General features: G+C 39.7%; 1 protein-coding gene across 4 annotated transcripts in view; it reads right to left on the bottom strand.

Moving 5' to 3' along the window:
* Positions 1-1135: 1135 nt before the first annotated feature.
* Positions 1136-22029, bottom strand: part of LOC117521697 (epidermal growth factor receptor substrate 15-like 1) — a 47336-nt gene continuing 26442 nt past the window's right edge. For 2 of the 4 annotated variants that reach the window (XM_034183035.1, XM_034183031.1), the window contains 10 exons: positions 19797-19958; positions 17627-17824; positions 17000-17164; positions 15650-15755; positions 14768-14904; positions 13820-13880; positions 12514-12566; positions 12271-12337; positions 8933-9057; positions 1136-2986 (listed from right to left, as the gene is read on the bottom strand). In XM_034183035.1, the coding sequence (XP_034038926.1) occupies positions 2840-2986; positions 8933-9057; positions 12271-12337; positions 12514-12566; positions 13820-13880; positions 14768-14904; positions 15650-15755; positions 17000-17164; positions 17627-17824; positions 19797-19958 (1221 nt within the window). In that variant the 3' untranslated portion in view covers positions 1136-2839. Of the gene's footprint in view, positions 2987-5579; positions 5597-8932; positions 9058-12270; positions 12338-12513; positions 12567-13819; positions 13881-14767; positions 14905-15649; positions 15756-16999; positions 17165-17626; positions 17825-19796; positions 19959-22029 lie in introns of all 4 variants that reach the window. The other 2 variants (XM_034183032.1, XM_034183033.1) reach the window with 2 other exon arrangements.

Below are 22029 nucleotides of genomic sequence, written 5' to 3'. Positions count from 1 at the left end.
GATATCGACATTGTTTTGACTTTTACTTTGGGGACCAAACATTCAACAGTCAAAACTATTCCATTTATTAATCCTATTAACCAATAATTTACACCACTTTTTAGCAAGTTTAACTTTTGAGCCCTGTACAAACTGAAATAGACCATTCTTGCCATTTTTACACTAAACATTCAGTCACAGATAGTCCAAACTATACCTTTTTGGAGTCTTTATGTTCAGACAAATAATGTGGTATAGTTTTATATAAGTTTTTTTAATAAATCTTGACCCCTGTGTAATTCTTCAATTGAGCCCTACCTGGCCGCCTATTGAAAATTCAAGTAGCCAGTCAGTTTTTTCAAAAGTGTGCCAAATTTGGTGCTTGAATCACCATTTGAAGGATTATTTCAGTTATCCACTGCACTATATGGAGATCAAGAAGTGAAAACAACATGCATATCTCATGCACTCTCTCTCTCTCTCTCATTTCCATTTATATTTGAAAATCACTGCATTTTGGACAGTGACTGGAGTTCAGCCACTTAAAAAAAAAAAAAAAAAAAAAAAAAAACAATCCATTGTGGCATGTTTTTAGAATTTAAACCCACCAAAAGACATTTACTCAGATGTGGCCGATCACTGATTTTGCTTTCGCACAGAAACATAATATGCACATCTTAAACGGATTAATTTTGTCTATTCGGTTAAAGATGTCACATTGTAAAGTATCCCAAAAAAATATTTTGCACCTTTGCAGCTCAGTGCACAATTACACATAGGCACTAACGACCAATGTGGCTTGTACCAAATTAATCAATTTTTCTTTGAAAACTGCTGATCTTCTCTGACATTATGCTGCATTGAAGGTTTCAAATGTTTATCAAACTTTAAAGTAAGTAATTCAATATTTAAAAAAAAACAAAAAAACTAAGGCATTGGTAGATAAAGTTGGTCCATACGTATTTGGGCAGTGATTTTTTTTTTTTTTTTTTTTTTGACACTCTATGCCACAACAGTTTAAACTGAACAATTTTCCCTTTACTTTAGACCTTTAGCTTTAAGTCAAGGGCTTTAAATTATCACATTTTTTATACAAATTCCCTCCATTTTCAGAGGCAATAAGTAATCTGACAAACTAAGTATGAGACTGACTTCAAGTCACCACATATACAAGCCAGTTTATTTTAGACTCGCCAGGATTTGGACATAAACATTTCAAAGTCACTGAATAGGTTTAAATTTCATTTACATCAACCACTAAGAACCAAGAAGTGTGGTGCTGTGAGGTAAAACTACGCTGAGGAACCGGCTCTCAAAAACTGAAAGAGTGGACAAATCCGTGAGTGAGGGAAGCCATCCATCTAGACAAGTCCAAATTTATTATAAACATCTGTGGCTATGATCACAAAAACTGAGGATGGTGCACCATTTGCATCACCACATATTCAGCTTCATGGTAGATAGGCACCAAAAAGAATATTCTTAAAGATGCGAAATTCCAGATAAGTCTGTCAGAAGGAATATGGGACACACAGACCTGGATCTGACCAATGTTCTTGAATGAAGATTCTTCAGTTTCTTCTGACCATGTAGCAACAGACAAAAGTTGCACTGCTGCCAGTTTGTCCAATCATATCCAGACACCCAAAACTTCTTCAGAGTCATCTGGGTGTCTCAGTGGCTTCCCTCACTAGTCTCCTTCTTGCGTGGTCACTCCAGTTTGTGAGAACTTCTTACTGCAGACCAGTTTACTATACAGTACCATGCTGTTTGCCTTTCTTAATCGATGTAAGTGAAGTCCAAGACAGAGTCTCTGACGTGGAAATGTTCATGTATTTAATAGAGTTGTATCAAAAATAACTTCTAAGTTGTCCAATTTGGATAAATTATGGGTTCTGAAAATAGGGGGACTATATATTCAAGTAGTGGTAATTCCTAAATTTTTGTTAAACCTACTGAATTAAAGGTGAAAGTCTGGACTGCAGGGACATCGACTGTTTCAGTTAAATGCCACCGAAACAGTGCACACAGGCAAAAAGCCAAAACCGCAGCACTGTCCAAATACTTACAGACACAACTGTGAATTCTATTAGTTTAAGGTCCATAAATGATACACAGTCATAAATGAATTAATCATTAGGTGCTCGTGCAGCCATGAGATAGTTTGTTGGGTAAAGAGATCACTCACTCACTCATCTTCAACCGTTTACTCCATTTAAAGCTCACAGGGGGGCTGGACCAATCCCAGCGGTCACAGGGTGTGTGTGTGTGTGTGGGGGGGGGGGGGGGGGGGGCACACCTTGGACAGGACGCCAGTCTGTCGCAGGGAGTTAAAGAGATGTAAAGTAAAAAACAGTATTTTTACGGTACATGAAGACCTTTGTTAAAAACAAAGTAACGATCTCGCATGTTTCTGTCAAAATGATTCTGTAAAGTTAAAGAATAAAAAATAATTTTTTTTTACAGTGCATTTACACAAGTTCTGTATAAGCCACAGAGTAAATGCATTTGTATATAAATAAGAGTAAAATATCCTTAAAATGTTCTGGAGTGGGATGACGGAAAAGAGCGCCAAAAAACGGAACGGGATCCATGACGATATCAAGTACCTCATCTGACCGGGGTTGCATCAAATCATCATGTGGAAGATAAAGCAAGACTTCAATCGAGCAGCTCGCTGCCCCCGACCTGTCGCTGGGGAGCGTTTAACCTTTAACAAGTAGTTAACTGTGGAGTGAGTTGATTAGTCCGCTGATTATTTGTAACACATTTTGTAACAGAGCCACTGAACTAGTGTGGGTGAGGTTGTGGTGAGCCTGTGGAGAACTGCAAGCTGGGCTGTAGATTAGCAAAGGCGCGGTCAGGTGTTGGACATGTCGGCCCTGCTGAGAGCGATGGCCAGCTCCAGGTCTTCCTGCTCCTGGAGCCGCAGCCTCTTCAACCTCTCCTCCTCCTCGCGTTCACTCTCCCGCTTGGCCCACTCCAGCTGCTGGCTCTCACTTCCAAACTACAACAGATCAACAAGCAGCACATAAAACACAGTCGAAGCAGGTGACAAGAAGTAAAAACACGCACAAAGAGACAAATCTTTGCACACACCCAAGAGTTCAAAAACACGAAGTCTCCCCCTCTGTCAAAAACAACACTACATTACTATTTCATATTTTCAGATGCAAGATGAGAAATATAGATGAGCAAATCACATTTTGCTCATTTGTCATAAAAAGCAGAAAAAGCAACAAGATGTACAGTCAAGTTTGGACAGTGACACTTTTGGAATTTTACCTCTGCTCGTCACCACAACGGAGTTTGAATGAAAGTTGATTCTGTATTGTACAATTTTAGCTTTAACTCAAACATACAAAAATATCACTGTATGCATTCAGAATTACAGTCCCTCCATTTAGAGCCCATAAGTATTTGGACAAACATTCTTCTGGGAAATTATCAATTTTACAGGCAGGTTTCTTGAGATCTCTTGGGGTTGGATACATGAACTTTCCGATGGAGTTACAGGCTTCTTTGGATGTGATTTGGGAAACTGGGATAGTACAAAGCTCTATTTGCTGCATCACCAGTTATAGCTTCATGGTGGAGTGGATCTGCAGGATTATTTGAAAAAAATTTTAATGTGAAATTTCAGCTCCAGTTTGCCAGAAGGCACATGGGACATTCAAGCCTTGAACTGATCAGCTTTCATGAATGAAAATTCTTCTCTCTTCCACTCCACTGAAGCTGCGACTGGTGGCACAACAGGCAGAAGTTGTATTACACAGTTTCTCTAATTATAGCCACACAACCCTATAGCGATACTTTCTGTGATGTCATGAATCTGGTCACGTGGGATTGTTGACTAGCCAGTTTGGCTTCATTGTAGGTTAGCTTACAGAAATACCTTGAGGCTGCCGAATCGCTTCCTGAACTCGAAGACGACACGCATTCTTGCCAACCACGTCAATGTGCATGCGTGTGACGTCAATGTTTGTAAACAATAAGTATTGCTATAATGCTTTCAGAATTGTCTGGCTGTCTTGGTGGCTTCCCTCACTTGTCTCCTCCTTGCACATTCCATTTTTTGAGAATTCCATACTCCAAACAGGGTACCATACAGTATTGTTTGTATTTTGTTACAAACTAAGCTGAAGACCTGTTTATTGACTTGGGAATGTTTATGTATCCAACCCCAACATCTGTAAATAAAACTGGCTGTAAAAATGTGTTGTATTAAAAGTACTCCTTAAAATTAGTTTGTCTAGTTACTTATGGCCTCTGGAAATGGAGGAAAGATGTACTCAAATGGCCCTAATTATAGATATAGAATCACCTGCAGTCTTCGCTCTTGCCACATTTTCCTCTCAACACTACACAGTCATTTATGATCACCTTATCCATCAATTCCAATGTTAACATGAATAATCATACAAATTTTCTCATCCGATAAGCTTTTGGTCCATCCATCATTCAGGATTGTTAAAAGAGAACCACTTCAAACACTGTGGACTCTGTACATTATATTATTTTTGAACAATCTCCATCACCTCTGTCCCACAGATTTCAAAATTTATCTGCATAATCACATACTAAGTTTTCTAACCATATGAACTTTTGGCCATTATTCTGTCTGTGCGTTCTTTTCTAGATTATGAGTGCTACTTACTGTATACACAAATGCTTCGGTTTCACCCAGTGCGGGATGCTCAGCCATGAGTGGCTTTTGTTCCTAAATGGTAAATGCAATTTTTTTTGGGGGGGGGGGGGGGGGGGGGATACGGGCCAATAGGCCGCTAACCCTACGTCATGGCACGACATCTGTCGTAGTCACTGGCGTCGTCTGTTTATTGCTATATCAGGCGTAATATGGGTCATTGACATTGTTCCCATCTAAAATCATATTCATTTGGAAATGGCGGCCATGTTTATGCAGAAAAAACATTTTGAGCACTTAAAGGCAAATTTCTCAAAAACAGTTTGATAACTTTTTTTCTAATTTGTCAAGGGCGTAATATGGGTCGTTGACATATTTCACATCAAACATAGTCATAGATTCATTTGTTTGGAAATGGTGGCCATTTTTATGCTGAAAACAGCCCATTTGGGTACTTGGACCCAATTTTAATCAAAAACTGTCCGATAACCTGTCTTTAAATTTAACAAGCGCACAATATTGGTCATTTGACATTGTTCCCGTCCCAAAATGATTTGCGTAGATTCCTTCATTTGGAAATGCCGGCCATTTTGCCTTGAGCTTTAACTGAGCTGGTAACCCACAGGGCCCTTGGTATTCTAATTCTTCAAGCACTTGAGTTAAATCTACCAGTTTACGCTAGAAGCACGCATTTATTGTTCCATTTCAACTCTGCTGTGTTGTACACAAGCAAAACTACAAAAAATTTGTCACTGTCCAAGATACTTAGGGACTTGACTGTAATAAAGAGCATTCGACACGCTTTGTAAATTTTTCTTGTACATTCAGTGCTTTGATCGACATTACTAAAGAGCTTTATTGGTGCTCATGATTCTATGTACTGTGATGATTCAGTGCAGACAGGTTTTTCCACATGCAGATTGGAGCTAACCACCGCACGCTTACACATGCTTACCTTCACATTTGGGGATTCTGCAGACAAAATTACAATACAATGTTCCATAAATTTAAAGTAAATAAATAGTAACACAAATTGTTTTCACATCAGTCAAGCTGACAAGAAAAGTCAAAGTAATTGTCATGTTAAACAACACAAACGAGGAAAAAAAAAGCTGCCATGCACCATAAGAGAGCACAGAGTCCTTATACTGTACATGACAGCAAAAAAGCAGAAGACCTCAGACAATAAAGTGCTGTTTACTGTGTTGTACTCAGTTTCAAGCCACATCATGCTTGGACAACAAACGACTGATCTGCTGTGGTGACCCCTAACGGGAGCAGCCGAAAGAAGAAGAAGCTGATGCTCGGACAACAAATAAGACTTGAGACCATAATTTAAGGAACAACAAATAAAAAAAGCTCCAGAGCAGGAAGGTTAAAGTTGGTTAATACCCCCGTCACACTCAACTACATTTCCACAACATCTGCAAAAAAAACCCCAAAACAAACAACAACGGAGGATTCAGAAAGAAACTGTACAAAGTATTAGAAAGACAGCAGAAACTGTTAAGGGGATGGTGTATTTTCCATAGGCTTAGAGGATGTGATCAAAATTTGGACATGCTTAAAAAAGGCAGTGAAACGTATTCAAATCAGGACAGCAAGAATTATACAAGGATATATTGACAACTGCACTGATGCATTAATGTCTTAATTATTCCTAGTAGTGCCTTCACTGATGTAGTATAAGTGTGGTGCAGACTTCTCCTAGCAGCAGTCTGTGAACTGCTTTGAGAATGAAATGTGTTTTATTCTATCCATAGCTCTGAAACACATGATTAAATATCTCCCCCACCTCCTCAAATTGAGGTTTGCTTCAGAGCACGCACACTCTTGAGGCATATTTGAGTGTATTTTTTAACAGAGACTACACATTGGTAGGAGAGTGGCTTTTCATTGCTGAACATCAATGTGGACATAAGAAAACTTGCAGAATGAATGAAAAACAAAGTGCCTTGTGAGTGCATTTATAATAGACACTGACCATTGGTAGGACAGTCATTTTTCATTGCTGAATGTCAATGTGGACACAAGAATACTTGCAGAATGAAAAGCATAGCGCCTGGTGAAGTACTACTAATAAGGACAGGACGAATGCAGCAAGTATGTGGTACACGTGTGTGCAATGTGTTTGTTTGTATTAAGAATGAATTGCACATGGTACAGTAGTGTTCAGAATAATAATAGTGCTATGTGACCAAAAAGATTAATCCAGGTTTTGAGTATATTTCTTATTGTTACATGGGAAACAAGGTACCAGTAGATTCAATAGATTCTTACAAATCCAACAAGACCAAGCATTCATGATATGCACACTCTTAAGGCTATGAAATTGGGCTATTAGTAAAAAAAAAAAAAGTAGAAAAGGGGGTGTTCACAATAATAGTAGCATCTGCTGTTGACGCTACAAACTCAGAACTATTATGTTCAAACTGCTTTTTTTTTTAGCAATCCTGTGAATCACTAAACTAGCATTTAGTTGTATAACCACAGTTTTTCATGATTTCTTCACATCTGCGAGGCATTAATTTTGTTGGTTTGGAACCAAGATTTTGCTCGTTTACTAGTGTGCTTGGGGTCAATGTCTTGTTGAAACACCCATTTCAAGGGCATGTCCTCTTCAGCATAAGGCAACATGACCTCTTCAAGTATTTTGACATATCCAAACTGATCCATGATACCTGGTATGCGATACATAGGCCCAACACCATAGTAGGAGAAACATGCCCATATCATGATGCTTGCACCACCATGCTTCAGTATCTTCACTGTGAACTGTGGCTTGAATTCAGAGTTTGGGGGTCGTCTCACAAACTGTCTGCGGCCCTTGGACCCAAAAAGAACAATTTTACTCTCATCAGTCCACAAAATATTCCTCCATTTCTCTTTAGGCCAGTTGATGTATTCTTTGGCAAATTGTAACCTCTTCTGCACGTCTTTTATTTAACAGAGGGACTTTGCGGGGGATTCTTGTAAATAAATTAGCTTCACATAGGTGTCTTCTAACTGTCACAGCACTTACAGGTAACTCCAGACTGTCTTTGATCATCCTGGAGCTGATCAATGGGTGAGCCTTTGCCATTCTGGTTATTCTTCTATCCATTTTGATGGTTGTTTTCTGTTTTCTTCCACGCGTCTGTTTTTTTGTCCATTTTAAAGCATTGGAGATCATTGTAGATGAACAGCCTATAATGTTTTGCACCTGCGTATAAGTTTTCCCCTCTCCAATCAACTTTTTAATCAAACTACGCTGTTCTTCTGAACAATGTCTTGAACATCCCATTTTCCTCAGGCTTTCAAAGAGAAAAGCATGTTCAACAGGTGCTGGCTTCATCCTTAAATAAGTGACACCTGATTCACACCTGTTTGTTCCACAAAATTAACGAACTCACTGACTGAATGCCACACTACTATTATTGTGAACACCTCCTTTTCTACTTTTTTTTTTTACTAATAGCCCAATTTCATAGCCTTAAGAGTGTGCATATCATGAATGCTTGGTCTTGTTGGATTTGTGAGAATCTACTGAATCTACTGGTACCTTGTTTCCCATGTAACAATAAGAAATATACTCAAAACCTGGATTAATCTTTTTAGTCACATAGCACTACTATTATTCTGAACACTACTGTACATGCATGGCCATGTGCATGGTAAGAAATTGGTGGGAATGCGTTAGGCACAGGTTATGTCCTCGTGGTCTTTAGAGCAGTGGTGTTCAAAGACATTCCAGAAAGAGCCAAGAGGGTGCAGGCTTTCTGGGCAGCCCCTAACTCTAGTAGGTGATTTCACTGACAAACTCATCCCATCTGCTCAAATTGATGCTAATCAGTCAAATCACCTGCTTGAGTCAGTGGCTGCACAGAAAACCTGCACCCTCTTGGCCCTTTCTGGAATGTCTTTGGACACCACTGTCTTAGAGTGTGACGGGGCCCTAGGAGTTTATCAAAGGTGAGAAGTCAGACACGGCAGCACACATGCACGCCCCTTTGGCAGGCCTGATGGGGGCATCAACTAACCTCACATGGTATATGCAAGAAATCTGCCCAAATCAGTCATGCAAACACCCAATGTTACACATTTCTACACCTTAAAACAACTCTCGCATCTTCTGTCAGTTGTTAGTCAACAGCCAGTAAATGTTGCGACTGTGCGCAGTTTTCCTGAAGCCTAACAGGCCACTGAGTCAGTGAGACTGAACGAGGCCCAGTCAGCCTATACAGCTGCTCTAAAAGCAACACAAGATGAGTAGTTTATGCAGACAGGCAAACAGGAATCAACCGAAAACTGTAAGTCAGCTACACTTACAGTGGGAAAACCCACAGGGTAGACTTTGGAGGCTTTACTCGATTGTGTCGCTACAAAAGGATCTTTATGGTCTGACGTGGAGCAAACGCTGTGGAACGGGTCAGACAGATTCAAAGCGAACAAACCTGGCAGAGAAGAAGACATCATCAACAGCAGATCCACATGGCATGATGCAGTTTAATAGCTCTACTTCAGGCGCTAGTCGGCTGCTGTTTACGGAAAATAAACTAAGACTTTAAATAGCAAAGGCGTAATATTACACAACATTCGTACAGGAAGCCCAAAGCTTCAGCCTCACGGCACATTTTCTCAGGAGGGAACTAATACCAAAAAAAAAAGGTGTTAAATAGACTTGTCACTGAAGCATTGAGGCTTACCAGACACAACAATACCTTTCTGAATAATGTTTTGTGACGTACACTAGAAATCATTTTGTAGATTTACAGTATTTTAAGTTAAGCCAGTTTGACTAATTAAATCCGTGTACAAACCAGACCCTCCAAAAATGAGTGATGCCAGGATTTTACCAATGAATTAAACAAGAAACAATATATCACCTCATTCATGCACTTAGACTTTCATCACCCAGATTTAATGTAATTTTCCCGTGAGCAAATCAACAAGAACGACCAACATTTAGGCCACAACTGCTGCACTTAACGACAAGTTCAATTATTTCACCATCTTTGGCTGATTACAGTATTCAACACCATGATACAATTAAGAATCCTGGTGTGATTTTTGATCAGTCTTTCTTATAATGCGCATATTAGCGGTGACTAGTGTCGCACTTTTTCACCTGCGAAACAGTGCAACGACGAAAACAATTCTTTTACAGCTGATGCTTCGATTCCTGCATTTGTCATCCAGAACTGCTTACTGTCATGCTTTGTTTGTGAGCTAGCCACTTAAAAGCATGAGTAGTGCTCAGATGATTCAGAGTGTGCTTGTTTGAGTTTTGGTTGGAGCTCAGAAATTTCATCATATTACTCCAATGTTGGCTTCTCTTCATTGGCTGCCTGCACAGTCTTATCTGACTGAGTTGGTTTGGCCGAATGTACCAGCAGGTGTCCTGTGATCACAGGAGGGTGGCTGCTGTGTGTCACTGAGGTTAGGAAGAACTGCTGGTAGACATTTTCATTTTGTGTGCTTGTATTGGAACAAATGGCTAATTGAGAATGGAAAGTCACACTGAGTTCAATTTTTGAGTATACACTTGATCCATTTGTTCTAAGCAGCCTGTAATAGTTGACTGTGGGGAAATTTTCATTGCAATGTAATTTTTTTTGTAAAATAATTGTGTTCAACCAAAGTGCAGCGAGTGCTATGCAGAGTCTCAAACATTGTCTCAGTGAAATCTGATGCTCTCAAGGCTGTGTTCTGGGTCCTACACTGTTCAATTCTTGCATGGACTGGATGCAGAGTTGTGGAAACACGTGACATAGTTGGGTTTGTCAGCGAGGAAAGGCTCACCAAGTTTGACTTTGTGGATGATGCAATGATAATGGTAGAATCGATGGCTGTCCAGAAGGCAGCACATTTAGAAGTTGAGTGCGGCATTTGAGTGCCTTTGTGATTTACCTGGATCAACATGAAGATTGAAACTTTCAATGATGTCATGGACTCAGCCATCAGAAGTGTATCTGTATGTAGGAAAAGTACGTATGTAGGAAAAGTACTGAACACAAGAGCAGGGGTCTTCAACTCAAGTCTTTGAGGGCCGGTGTCCTGCACCTTTTTTTGTGTCCCTGGTCCAACACACCTGAATTAAATGGCTGAATTACCTCCTCAGTATGCAGTCACGTTCTCCAGAGTGCTGCTAATGACCTCAATAATTGACTCAGGTGTGTTGAAGCAGTGATACATCTAAAAGTTGCAGGACACTGGCCCTCGAGGACTGGAGTTGAAGAACCCTGTTCTAGAGACATTCATTTATCTTTGCAGTCAGATTCATGTCTGTGGGACATCTGCTTTTGAGACTGAGAGGCACCTGGGAAGAGTTTATGGTGTCATGACATCAGGGTGCTTCTTGTCTTACTATAAGGTTGTGAAAACAATGACCTAAAGTGAAGACTGGATGCCTTTAGTACTACGTCTCTGAGGATCCTTGGGTATTGTTGGAATGAATCTGTGGCAAATGAATGGTTACTTAGGGAGACACAAATGAGGAGTATATCTTGAATTCTGAGGCAATTTCAACTACAACATTTTTGGACACATGGTACATTTCTGTGGGCATGATTCAGCACACAGATGCCTCAATGTTGAGCAGCTCAGTGACTGGACAAGGCCAAGGAGATGTCCATGCTGCGCCTCTCCCGGTTGTCTGCTTAGGTGGTTGACATCCAGTACTCCAGATTGTTCTGTAATGCCGTGGATATGGAGAAGCATGACACCAGCATATGCCCCCAGACCTGAACTTAATTTGTTTTACCACTGGCATTTCAGTGCCTTGATTACATTTCATTATGTGAAGCACTTTGTGTGTATGTATGGTTTAAAGTGCTATATAAATATATATTTAATAATTAGCACATCTCATAACTTTCTATTCAGCAACACAGTTGCAGGCAGTAAGTTGAATTACATGTGTGCAATTTCTGCCTTGCATATTGGGTTTTGCTTTTTCCCGCATCATGTCTGAGAAACATCTCCATCTCGCTGTAACGTGTGAATACTCGCCTCACCAACGTCGGCTGCCAAACAAACTCAAACAGCTACTTTCTCACACTACTGACTTCTGCTAAAAGAGCAACTGCAAGGTCACACACACAGCAGCAAGTCATACAGTATGCTGGGCACATCCTGTTGGCAATGCACCTTAAGATACACACCAAGAAGTGAAACTGTCAAAAAATAAACTGGTGGCTCACATTCCCACCACACACACACACACACGCTTAAATGTACATGGCAATAGTTAATTAAACTATTAATGACCAGCTTAAATGCCAGTAGTGTGGATCTGTGCACCTAAAACTGCAGCTGCATTTCTACCAACAGCTTTCCTGTTTACAACTTTAAAAAGAAGTGTTTGATTCTCTGAGCTCCTAGAGCTCGAGGGGGGAAGTGCTTTTCATCTGCATGTCATAAAAATATAGAAAGTCATTCTTGAATGATGCAACTCAACAGTGAGTGCACCACCGTGCCCCCCACCACTAAAAAAAAAAGCTCTAACTGTCATAGTTCTGTAAGTCAGCCATTTAAACTGGTAAACTGCACATTAAAATGTGATAATTTATTCTTGATTATACCTGTAGTACATAATTATGAACTCATTGACACATTACTCAGCATGCACAGTCATGCTCGAGCACAGACATAAAATCAGGCCTTACCGTACGGAGGTGGTGCAGGGCGGCTTGGCACGTTTTTCTTTGATGGGAGCACAGTGTTCTCAGACTTCTGAACATTTAAAAAAAATAAAAAAAAAAGACTTGGCATCAAACAACAGATACTTGAATGTGTCAAACTGGTAGAAATGTAAGAAATCTCTCATTATGTGCACAAAATAAGTCAAAGTGGAAAAATCTGGTTTATGGTGCAACTGTTTCATAACTCCCACAGTCCATGGAGCTTACCTTTGTCAGTGGATTAAAGCCGCCAAATGCGCCCTTGCTTCCAAAGGGGTCCACTGTCCCAAACACATTGATGGAAACATTTGAGTACGTTTATGGAAAGATCAAGAAAGCACGATGTTCAGTTCCAGCCGCATGTTCGAGTTATTTCTGCATCTTGCTTATTTCTGAAAGGGCCTGCTTGATATTTTCAGCCAAGACTATGTGGCAAGACCGTTTGGTTTTCCAAGACATTAGACAAATCTTGGAAAGCAAAGATTACGCGTGGAACTGACGTACAAATTAGATCAACTAATTAATGGCATGAGTTGGATTACTGCAAACCAGCATGGTGATATACCTCTTAATGAAGAACTTCAGAAAAATGAAAACTGTCATGGAATCTGTTTGTTATGAATGTGCAATCACAAAGACTTCATTCATGCACACAGCGCAGCGTTCTCATTTACGCACAGTAAGTCATGTCAGCTTACAGTTGCTTCAGTGTTCTTCTGATGGCTTACAGCACGAGCCACCCAACTAAAAACAACTTCCTCACTGAAGAAATCAGAGCACTTCAATAGCAGTAAAGACTGGACAGAGGCTGGAGTGAACTGGTAAAAGTCGTGCCGCTGTATTTTGCTGGAGCAGGACAAGCAGCCACAGAGTTTCTGTTATGCTTGGCTCCAGTAAACCTCCTGTTTTTCCAGGGTAAGGGGGAGTATTTTTAGTTGGCCTGAAGTTAAATGCGTAGGTACGAGACTAAAAATAGCCTTAAACCACAGGAAAATTTGAAGCCGCAGCGAGTAAAAATTGTTTGCCCCCAGTGCCCCCAAAATAAAAGCTAAATCCAACACGTCACCCAGAATGGAATAGGATGACTGCCTCTTTGAGTGCTGTTGCGGAATTTTAACGGCCCGCCATGCTGAGGTGTCCGTTAATACGGGAAATGTCATACTGAAAAATCTCAACATATTTAGTCGCCAATAGCTTTGTGTTTACACTCAAATTAAAAGATATAGAAAAGAACGTAACACAAAGTATTACATCTTATCTTTAAATAAGCAGCACTAAGATACAGGCGGGGGGGGGGGTCATTCAGGCATTTCAAAAATCACAGGAAAGTACAGGCAGCTTTGGTCTTTCATGGAAATGTATACGAGAAATGTACTCGTAAGAGTTAAACTAATCAGATGTGCAGTGGTAGTTAGTTAACAATACAACCAAAAACAATTCAGTTAAAAATCAATTAAACCTTATGTCATGTTTTCCCTTTCATACATTTTAAAATTTATTCCATGAAAAAAAATCTGATTAGTGTTGTAATTACCTGAATCCTTTGGCTTTGGACTGTTTGTTGTGAAGAGGTCGGCACTGCTTAAAGAACTTGGCTGGAAACAATAAAGAGACCAGGAACAAGTTAATCAAAAGGTTCAAAATACAGATGCATCATTGGAGTGAATTTCTTTCCCAGTAATCTACATACTGTTAAAAAAAAAAAAAAAAAAAAAAAAAAAACTGTATTAACTGGTAACCCTCAAATTAATTTAAATTGTCCAAATTAAGTTACAAACTTGGCATAAATACTGCTTTGTTAATTTGGATCAACCCAATTGGTTTGTGGAATAAATGCATACACTGATTGCAGAAATTAAGGAGCAGAGTGGGGAACTGGCATGCCAGGGTTTGCGATTGTCCTGGATCAATTGAGATTGTGGCTTTCAATGACTTCCAGGACTCACCCATTAGAAGTGGTTACTTAGGGAGACTCAGATGAGAAGTATCACTTGCATTGTAAGGGAATGTCAGTTATGACATTTTGGCCAAGTGGCAAGTTTCTCAATGTATGATTCAGCACGTATCTCAGCAGCAGGATGAGATAAAGGGGACACCTACGCCTCAGCTGGCTGTGATGGATGGATGGTTACTTTTGAGGGGTGGAGACGGATTGGATGTCTGCCTGACTGGTTGCTATCCAGGACCCCAGGTGGTTCTGTGGTGTGGTGTGGCAACATGCAAATCTCAAGCATGCTCCAAGTCTTGACTTGATTCATTTGAGTGTTACCAATTCACACACTTTATCAGGTTGGTCCAACAATTCTTATTTAGTGTGCAAAGTTCAAGACTTTTGCTTCTAGGTACAATGACAGCTCTAATGTGCATTTAATAAATAAAAAATACTGCAATTCATCACTAAACTGAACCTGCAAGTTCCTACAAGTTCTCGACAACAGTGTGAAGTAGTACATCCAACAAGCTTCAGTTCAGAGCAATTTACCTTAACTGGTGGTGTCGGTTTTCTGCTGAAGGGGTCTGAGGATCCAAACAGATCTGACTTGTCTGATCTCTTAAAAAAATCTTCAGATGTGGTGCCTTTGAAGGGATCACTTTCCTTGAAGGGATCTCCAAATGGATCTAGAAAATGGACAAGCAGTGGTGAGAAAGGAATCCATTGGTGTTCCTCTATCCGGACATCAATCATCTTTAACCGCCAACAAGTAATAAGCAGAAGTGCCCAAAGTGTCAATTTCAAAACATCAAAGATGTTGATTTCATTTTGACACAAACATTATTTATAGTATATACACTTGAGGCAATTTATAGCAATGTCTTCCACAGAGACATACAGGGTGGGCCAATAAAATGTTACCACTTTTTGATCGTACACAAGTTTTTGAAATGAGAACTTATTCAAAAATTTTATTTACAGACTTGTAACAGAAGCATCACATTAACATCTGATACCAAAGGTTTCCCACTTTGTCTCTTGTTTTCCGCACAGTTCAATTATTGATGACATGCTCAATCCACGCTCTTCTTTGGATTACAGCTGCAACACGCACATTGAAGTTTGTGGTGACACTGCCACACATCTCAAGAGGGATTCTCTGAATTTCTTTTTCATTTTCAGGAATTGATATTCCTGAAAATGAAAAAGAAATCTTTGTTATTTTGGAAATTGTATGAATTAAAAAAGTGGTAACATTTTATTGGCCCACCCTGTAAAATTAGTGCCACTGGAGTTTCATGACAAGAAAATAGCAACAGAAAAGAGAATTAGCCCTACTAAAGTGATTACTTCAAAGTAGGTTTGAATAAAAGCGTCACATAAATGAATGTAGCATAATGTAAAAACACAAAGCTATAAGAGTTTTCAAACCGTTAAAGACATCCGATTTGAAGGGGTCCTCTGTCTGGAAGGGGTCTGCTGGCACAGCCTTAGTACTGTTGTTGAACATGGCAATCCTCGACTTGAAAGAGTCGTCCTGGTGAATGAACATATATTAGTAACACCACCACCCTACACTTATGCATGAAAAGCAAAGATTACAAGTCTAGTCATTGTGACTGACATGCACAAAAATAATTCCTGCAGATCTTCAGCTTTGGGGTATTTCTGGTCAAAATGAGTGGAAAGTACACACAAAGACCCTCAATTTTAGGAGAAGAAAAAAATAATTGGACAAAGTAAAATGGTACAAATTCTCTGCGGTTCATTACTTCCCAAGTCAACATTCCACTTCTTTGCCTTCCAAAAGTCTTGGTATTGGTTCACTATTCATCTGAACAATAAAAGTACTGGTCGACATGATTGTGCACTAAATCATCAGCATTTTCCTCAAGCAAAATCTTCACGGACTGATGACAAAGAAATGCTGTGTGGTGTTCTCAATTTGGGGTTCTACTTCACTATGGAAACAATGCCTGAGTTCACCTTGTTCTTTTATTTTCAGAATGACCAAACTTCATGTTTTTGCAATTTCTCTCATGGACTTTTATTTTTTTTATTTTTTAAATGTAATAATGTCTTGCTTTGTTCACAGCGGCATACTTGTCAACAACAAACACTAAATGTAAACGTCAAAGATTTTGTCTGCTTTAATTAATTGCAGAGCATGCAGCTCAGTGGATAAGCATTTGAAATACTACTTTAAGCTACCTGTCTGTCCTTGGACAAGATAATCTGCATCATCTCAGTCCACCAAGCTGTAAAAATGGTTACCAGTCTTGGCTTGGGAAGTCAATGTGAGGGATCGCTGTAAAATACTTTAAGAATCTGCTAGGAGAAGCACTCTAGGAATAAAGTCCTCCTCCTTTTTTCTTATTGTAAATGACATAACGTAAGTGTCTGTGTATAACAATGGCTGTAATTCCTATGTGTTTCATATTGTAAAATGCCCTCAGCCAAAAATCTCAATTTATACCACATCTTTAGCATTATATTTTAAATCCACAGACCTATAATGAAACTGCAGTTATTTTCCATTGACCTAAGTACTAGAGAGATGAAGCTGTAGAGGCAAATTAATAAAACACTTTTTAGGACACTTCTTCAGTGTGCTGGAGTAAAATAAAGTAAATCATAACATGATCTATACACATTTTCTCCCTTTTTGTTTTACTGTGTTATGTTTGAGAAGGCAGGCATTAAAATCTTGATCAAGTTGTTCAGATTTTTTTTTTTTTTAAGAGTGTTCCTGGAGTAAAAATCATTAAATAAATTCCTCACCACACTTCTGAAACCGCCGTTCTCTTTCTCAGCAAACCCTTCGCTAATGTCTGGAAGGTTGGTGAAGTTTCCTCCATTAATATCTTTCAAAGCACTGTTGTACTCCTCGATGGTCTTTGTCAACTCCTTTTGACTGTCCTGGATCAGTGACAGTTTACTGCGAGCCTAAAACAAACAAACAAACAAACCTCTTGAACTATTTCTTTGCATACAGTTTTCCATTTTCCCCCCCATGAACGGATATCACTTGAAGCCACATTTTCAAATTTCAGAGATCATTCCTCGAAGAGAAAGTATAGTTTTCCACCTACTGTATCTTTCCTGAAGTAGTTGATAGTATGTAAATGCATCACAAAGTTTCACTTTGTGTGTTAATTTGACTGTGTGCTTCAGAGCACACTCCTTTTACAAAAATTATTACCAGCAAGATAAAAAAAAAAAAAAAATGTAAAAACTTAAACTTTCTATTGCAACATAGAAATCAGTTTTTGAGTGGACTGCCATAATTCGGTTTACCTTAATCACCAGTATAAACTGTCATGGTGCAATGGTAAGTCGATCAGAATCAAGCTGGTAAATGTATCAGAACACACTGATGTTACCTCACATCCACCCATGTGCACTGACCTGGCTGATCTCTTCCTGGGTGGTTTTGAGTGACTTAATGATACTGTCCAGCTGGACTCGACCAGATAGCAGACTCTGCTCCAACTGGGCCTCCTCGTCCTGCAGACGGCTTAGGTCTGCTTTGGTACGGCTCATTTCATCTTCCTGGCTCTGGAGATCAGCCTCCTGAGAACGGATCTGGTTCTGAAGGGATGAGATCTGGAGAGAAAAAGCAGAGAGAAGGAAATTGATGTGATATGTGTTGGATCATCCTTTATATAATTACAGCAAATAAAAAATTATATCAAATTTAGGTCAGTTTTAAGTTAGGGCAGGATGATTTTTGGCCTCACCTGTGCTCCCAATTTTGAAACTGAGGAAATAAGGTGCAATATTATAGTAAAAATTTGTATTACCTACTATTTTATATCCACTTACATACAATTGTAATAGATTACCGAATCCACTACACACTTTGAAAATAAAATAAACTGCATGCATGGGCAAAATAAAAAGACTCTCCATGCGAAGCAAAAGTTATCATGGGTCCCTCGGTACATTTACAAAACTCAAAGACTAGCGCACACTGATGACATGGTAGCAATGAGAAAAAGCTTGCAAAAACTCATTTTTGTTTTTTTAAATCATGTTTTGGGTCACAAAATTAATTTAATTTAGGATGGGCATTTAACCAACTTATTAAAAAAAACAAAAAAAGCAAGTTGGCAGATGCTTGAGGGGAGGCAATCTGATGCGCAGATACGGCCTTGATTAACACCCCAGAGTACGTACAATTCCCGTTACACAATTGGTTTTGCGCAAGCGTAAAACGTTACTTCTGCATTTCTCCCAAACCTTTACCCAAGAAGCTAAAACATCTGTTAAAATCTCAAACCAAAAAGAGCACAACATGCTTTGCAAGAGTTTTATGTTATGGCGGAGGGTCAAGAGGCTTCTGCTCAGAGAAAGGTAGGTTCCAATTACTGCATATGGTACCCTATTGCCCTCTTTCACCTACGTTTACACAAGATTACCCCAATTTGCACCAATTAAAATCAGATTATTCACCTTAAACAAACAAAAAAAGAATAATCATTTATCACATCGTCACAAACCTTTTATCCAGACATAACTTTCACAATGTTCTACTGCACTAGTTTTATCACAGATTCGACCCAATTTTAGGACCTGACTGGGTATCGGTTGTTTATTCCCTCCACCAAAAATGTACACAATTGGATATCACAAATCTGCAATTGGGGCTGCCATTACTCTGCCAAAGAATGAATTGAAAAGGCAAAGTTTGACATTGTTAGCACTGCAGATGAAGAAGCATCCATAGACTATGATGTTTGCAGATGATTTTATGATCTGTAGTGTCATGTGGGAACAGGCTGAGAGGAATCTGGAGAGGTAGTGATACACTCTGGAGACAAGGGGAATCAAAGTCAGTCAAAACTAGACTGAGCTGAGCACATGTGTGTGAATGAGAGGGAGCCCAGTGGAAAGAGCTATAAGGAGTAGAGGTGGTGAAGATAGAGGAGTAATATTCGGTATTGACTGTTCAAAGTAAAGGAGATGTGGCAGACAGGGTGGAGAAGAGTGTGTGGTTTATGACTGAAGGCTATCTGCAAGAATGAGATAGAAAGTTTACAAGAATATAGTGAGAAACAGCTACGTTGTGTGGCTTATTGGCAATGGTGCTGGCAAAGAGAGGAGTCCATCCTCATCGGGATTAGAACTGAGCACATCAAAGGGGCAGAAAGGGTGAGAGAGGTGACACTGAGATGGTTTGGGCACATGCAGGGTAGAGATGCAGGGCATATCAGGAGAAGGACGTTGAGGTTGAAGCCACCAGCCAGTAGTAGAAGAAGAAGGTCAAAGAGGAGGGTTATGGATGTGGTGAGGGTGGATATGATGAATCTGTTCTGGCTACCCATAATGGCAGCAGTCTGAAGACAAAGAAAACCCAGACCTGGTTAGTCAACAGACAGACGTTGGCACTTTATACTGAAATAGCCACAGATGAATTAGTAACTCCTCACTTCCAAACCTAAATTCTTTCAAAATATTTTGAATGCGCAAGTTGTTAAAGGGAAACAACCAGTGGTACTTTCAAAGATACAGACAGGATCTTAATACAAAGTAGAAATGCATTCATTGTTTGAGTAAGTTACAGTAAGTTTCCAACCATTTGGGATTCTTCCTGGCACTTCTGTTTTACGTCATTGAGCATTCCCTCCAGCTTGGAGCGCTGCTGGTCCATCTCCTCAAGACGCTCCTGGGCATCTTGTTTCTGAGACTCCAGGTCCTGCAGGTTGCTGCTCTCCCTGTCTAAATCATTCTGCATGTCCTGAGGGACAAAGACACAGCTTTTAAATATACACTTTAATATATTTTAGAATTCTGCTAATATTTTGCCTCCAATCTTTCAATGTTCCTCAAAGTAATACAATATATATATATTAAAAACAGCAGTGTACATTAATAACGGGGCTTTATTTAGATTTAAGTATCAATATTTATATGAAAGTGCTCTTAGAATACTACAAAATAATACATTCCGGTTCAGACAAGGTGTGTTAAAACTATACCTGCAACTCAAGACTGTTTTTAATTCAGTTTCCTCTGTGGACTATTTTATTTATTTAGTCGTCTTCTACTCTAGTTTGGCAACAGTAAAAAAAATAAAATAAAATAAAAAAAATCCCAATCACAACTTCCCAGGGAAACAGGTGATGGATTTCATTTGACCAACTGTCCAAAACTCCAACAGCCACATGAACAGTGATGAGTAGCAAAGCAAAAGCAAAATATTTTGTGAGCTAGAATCAAAGTTTTATAAATAGCTGCAAATTGAGGAGGTGAGTGACACAAAGTTCCTCTCAAGTGCTGCAATCAGGGCCATTATTTCCACAAAGAACACAGTATTGTCCATAAATTGAATGTCAGTGAATATTTCCACTCAAAGTTGACAGAATCAGTGATTTTACCAAACACTCAGTCCATGCACAGTGAGAGACAAAGCACAACACCCACAATCAACAGAATTCACTGGAAAGAGGTCAAAGAGTTTGGCAGCACTCTGCACAGCACTCACAAAGCCAGCTATGATGTCCAGAAACTTGTTGGGGATTCCACAAATTCCCAGGATGCTCCAAAAAAAAACAAAAAAAAACTGCTCGATCAACCAAATCAAACACCTCGTGGAAACCTCAGACTACAAATCTATGCTTGCACTCAATGAGCTGTGATAAAGCTAGGATGCATCACTAGTTGCCTTATTGGGCATGAAACCAGACAGATAACCCCTGCAGTAATCCACACAATCAGCCTTTCATTCCCAGAAAGGACCAAGTCTTTTCTTCCAGTCTGTTGCAACCCCAGGAGAAGAGCTTCCCCACTCACCTGAAAATGTTCAACCCCAATTCCACAGATCCCATCAGTTTCACTCACGCTCAGCTGTTTCACCACTGTTACAATAATCTCACTTAGATTCTGTGGTTCACAGCTGACTGGCGGTGCAGCCACCCTGGCACTGGAGATGCCCAACATCCTGGCACAGTGGCTTAGTGGTTCGCCTACATATTCTTCATGTGTTTGTGTAGGCTCCCTCCAGGTACTCTCACTTCCTTCACCTCCAAAGACATGTAGGTTAGGTGAACTGGTGACTCCCACCAACCATGAGTGACAGTGCAAATGTGTCCATCTATATAGAGACACCCCCCGCCCCCCCCGACCACCACCACCACCACAGTTGTACAATATCCCATTTAGAAACACTACAACATAGCAACAAAGAAGATTATGATGAATAACAACAAGAACATATATTTGATTCTTATGTCAGTACACCGAAGGTCACTACACCACAAATGGTGTGTTTCCAGTTCACAAATTCCTTTAACAAATGCCTCTTTGTCCATCTTCAGTGGCATCACAGTCCACATTATCGGCTCTTAATACACCCCTGAATTTCCAAGGAACCATGAACTATAAAGAAATGAGCCAATGTCACCATGACCAGATCAAGCAGATCCATGGGGACCAATACAGTCTTTGCACCCAGCCCTGCCACTGAGTGTGGTTGCACTGAAATCACCACCGCAGCAGCAGGAGTTTCATTAAGGAAGGAAGTAGAAGTTGGACTGAAGAAGTAACAGATGCACACTTCTTTCTGTGTTCACAGGGGAGAGCACAGGAGGGGATGGGAGGTGTTAGCAGCCTATCCTAAGAAAACTTTGAATTTCTGTGTCTCAATAGCTTCTGGCACCTTTTCAGAACCAAAATAAGAGTCACTATGCTATTATATTTCACTTATAAATTACAATAATAATATTCTGTTATTATTACCAAGACTATCAGGCTGTAACTTTTACTGTTCTACATTTAGATTATTTCAATGCCCTCCCCCTTATCAAACG

This window comes from Thalassophryne amazonica, chromosome 12 (assembly GCF_902500255.1).
Source record: "Thalassophryne amazonica chromosome 12, fThaAma1.1, whole genome shotgun sequence".
Classification (NCBI taxonomy): Eukaryota; Metazoa; Chordata; class Actinopteri; order Batrachoidiformes; family Batrachoididae; genus Thalassophryne; species Thalassophryne amazonica.
The sequence above is the reverse complement of the archived record's forward strand: the minus strand, read 5'-3'. Positions and strand labels throughout refer to the sequence as shown.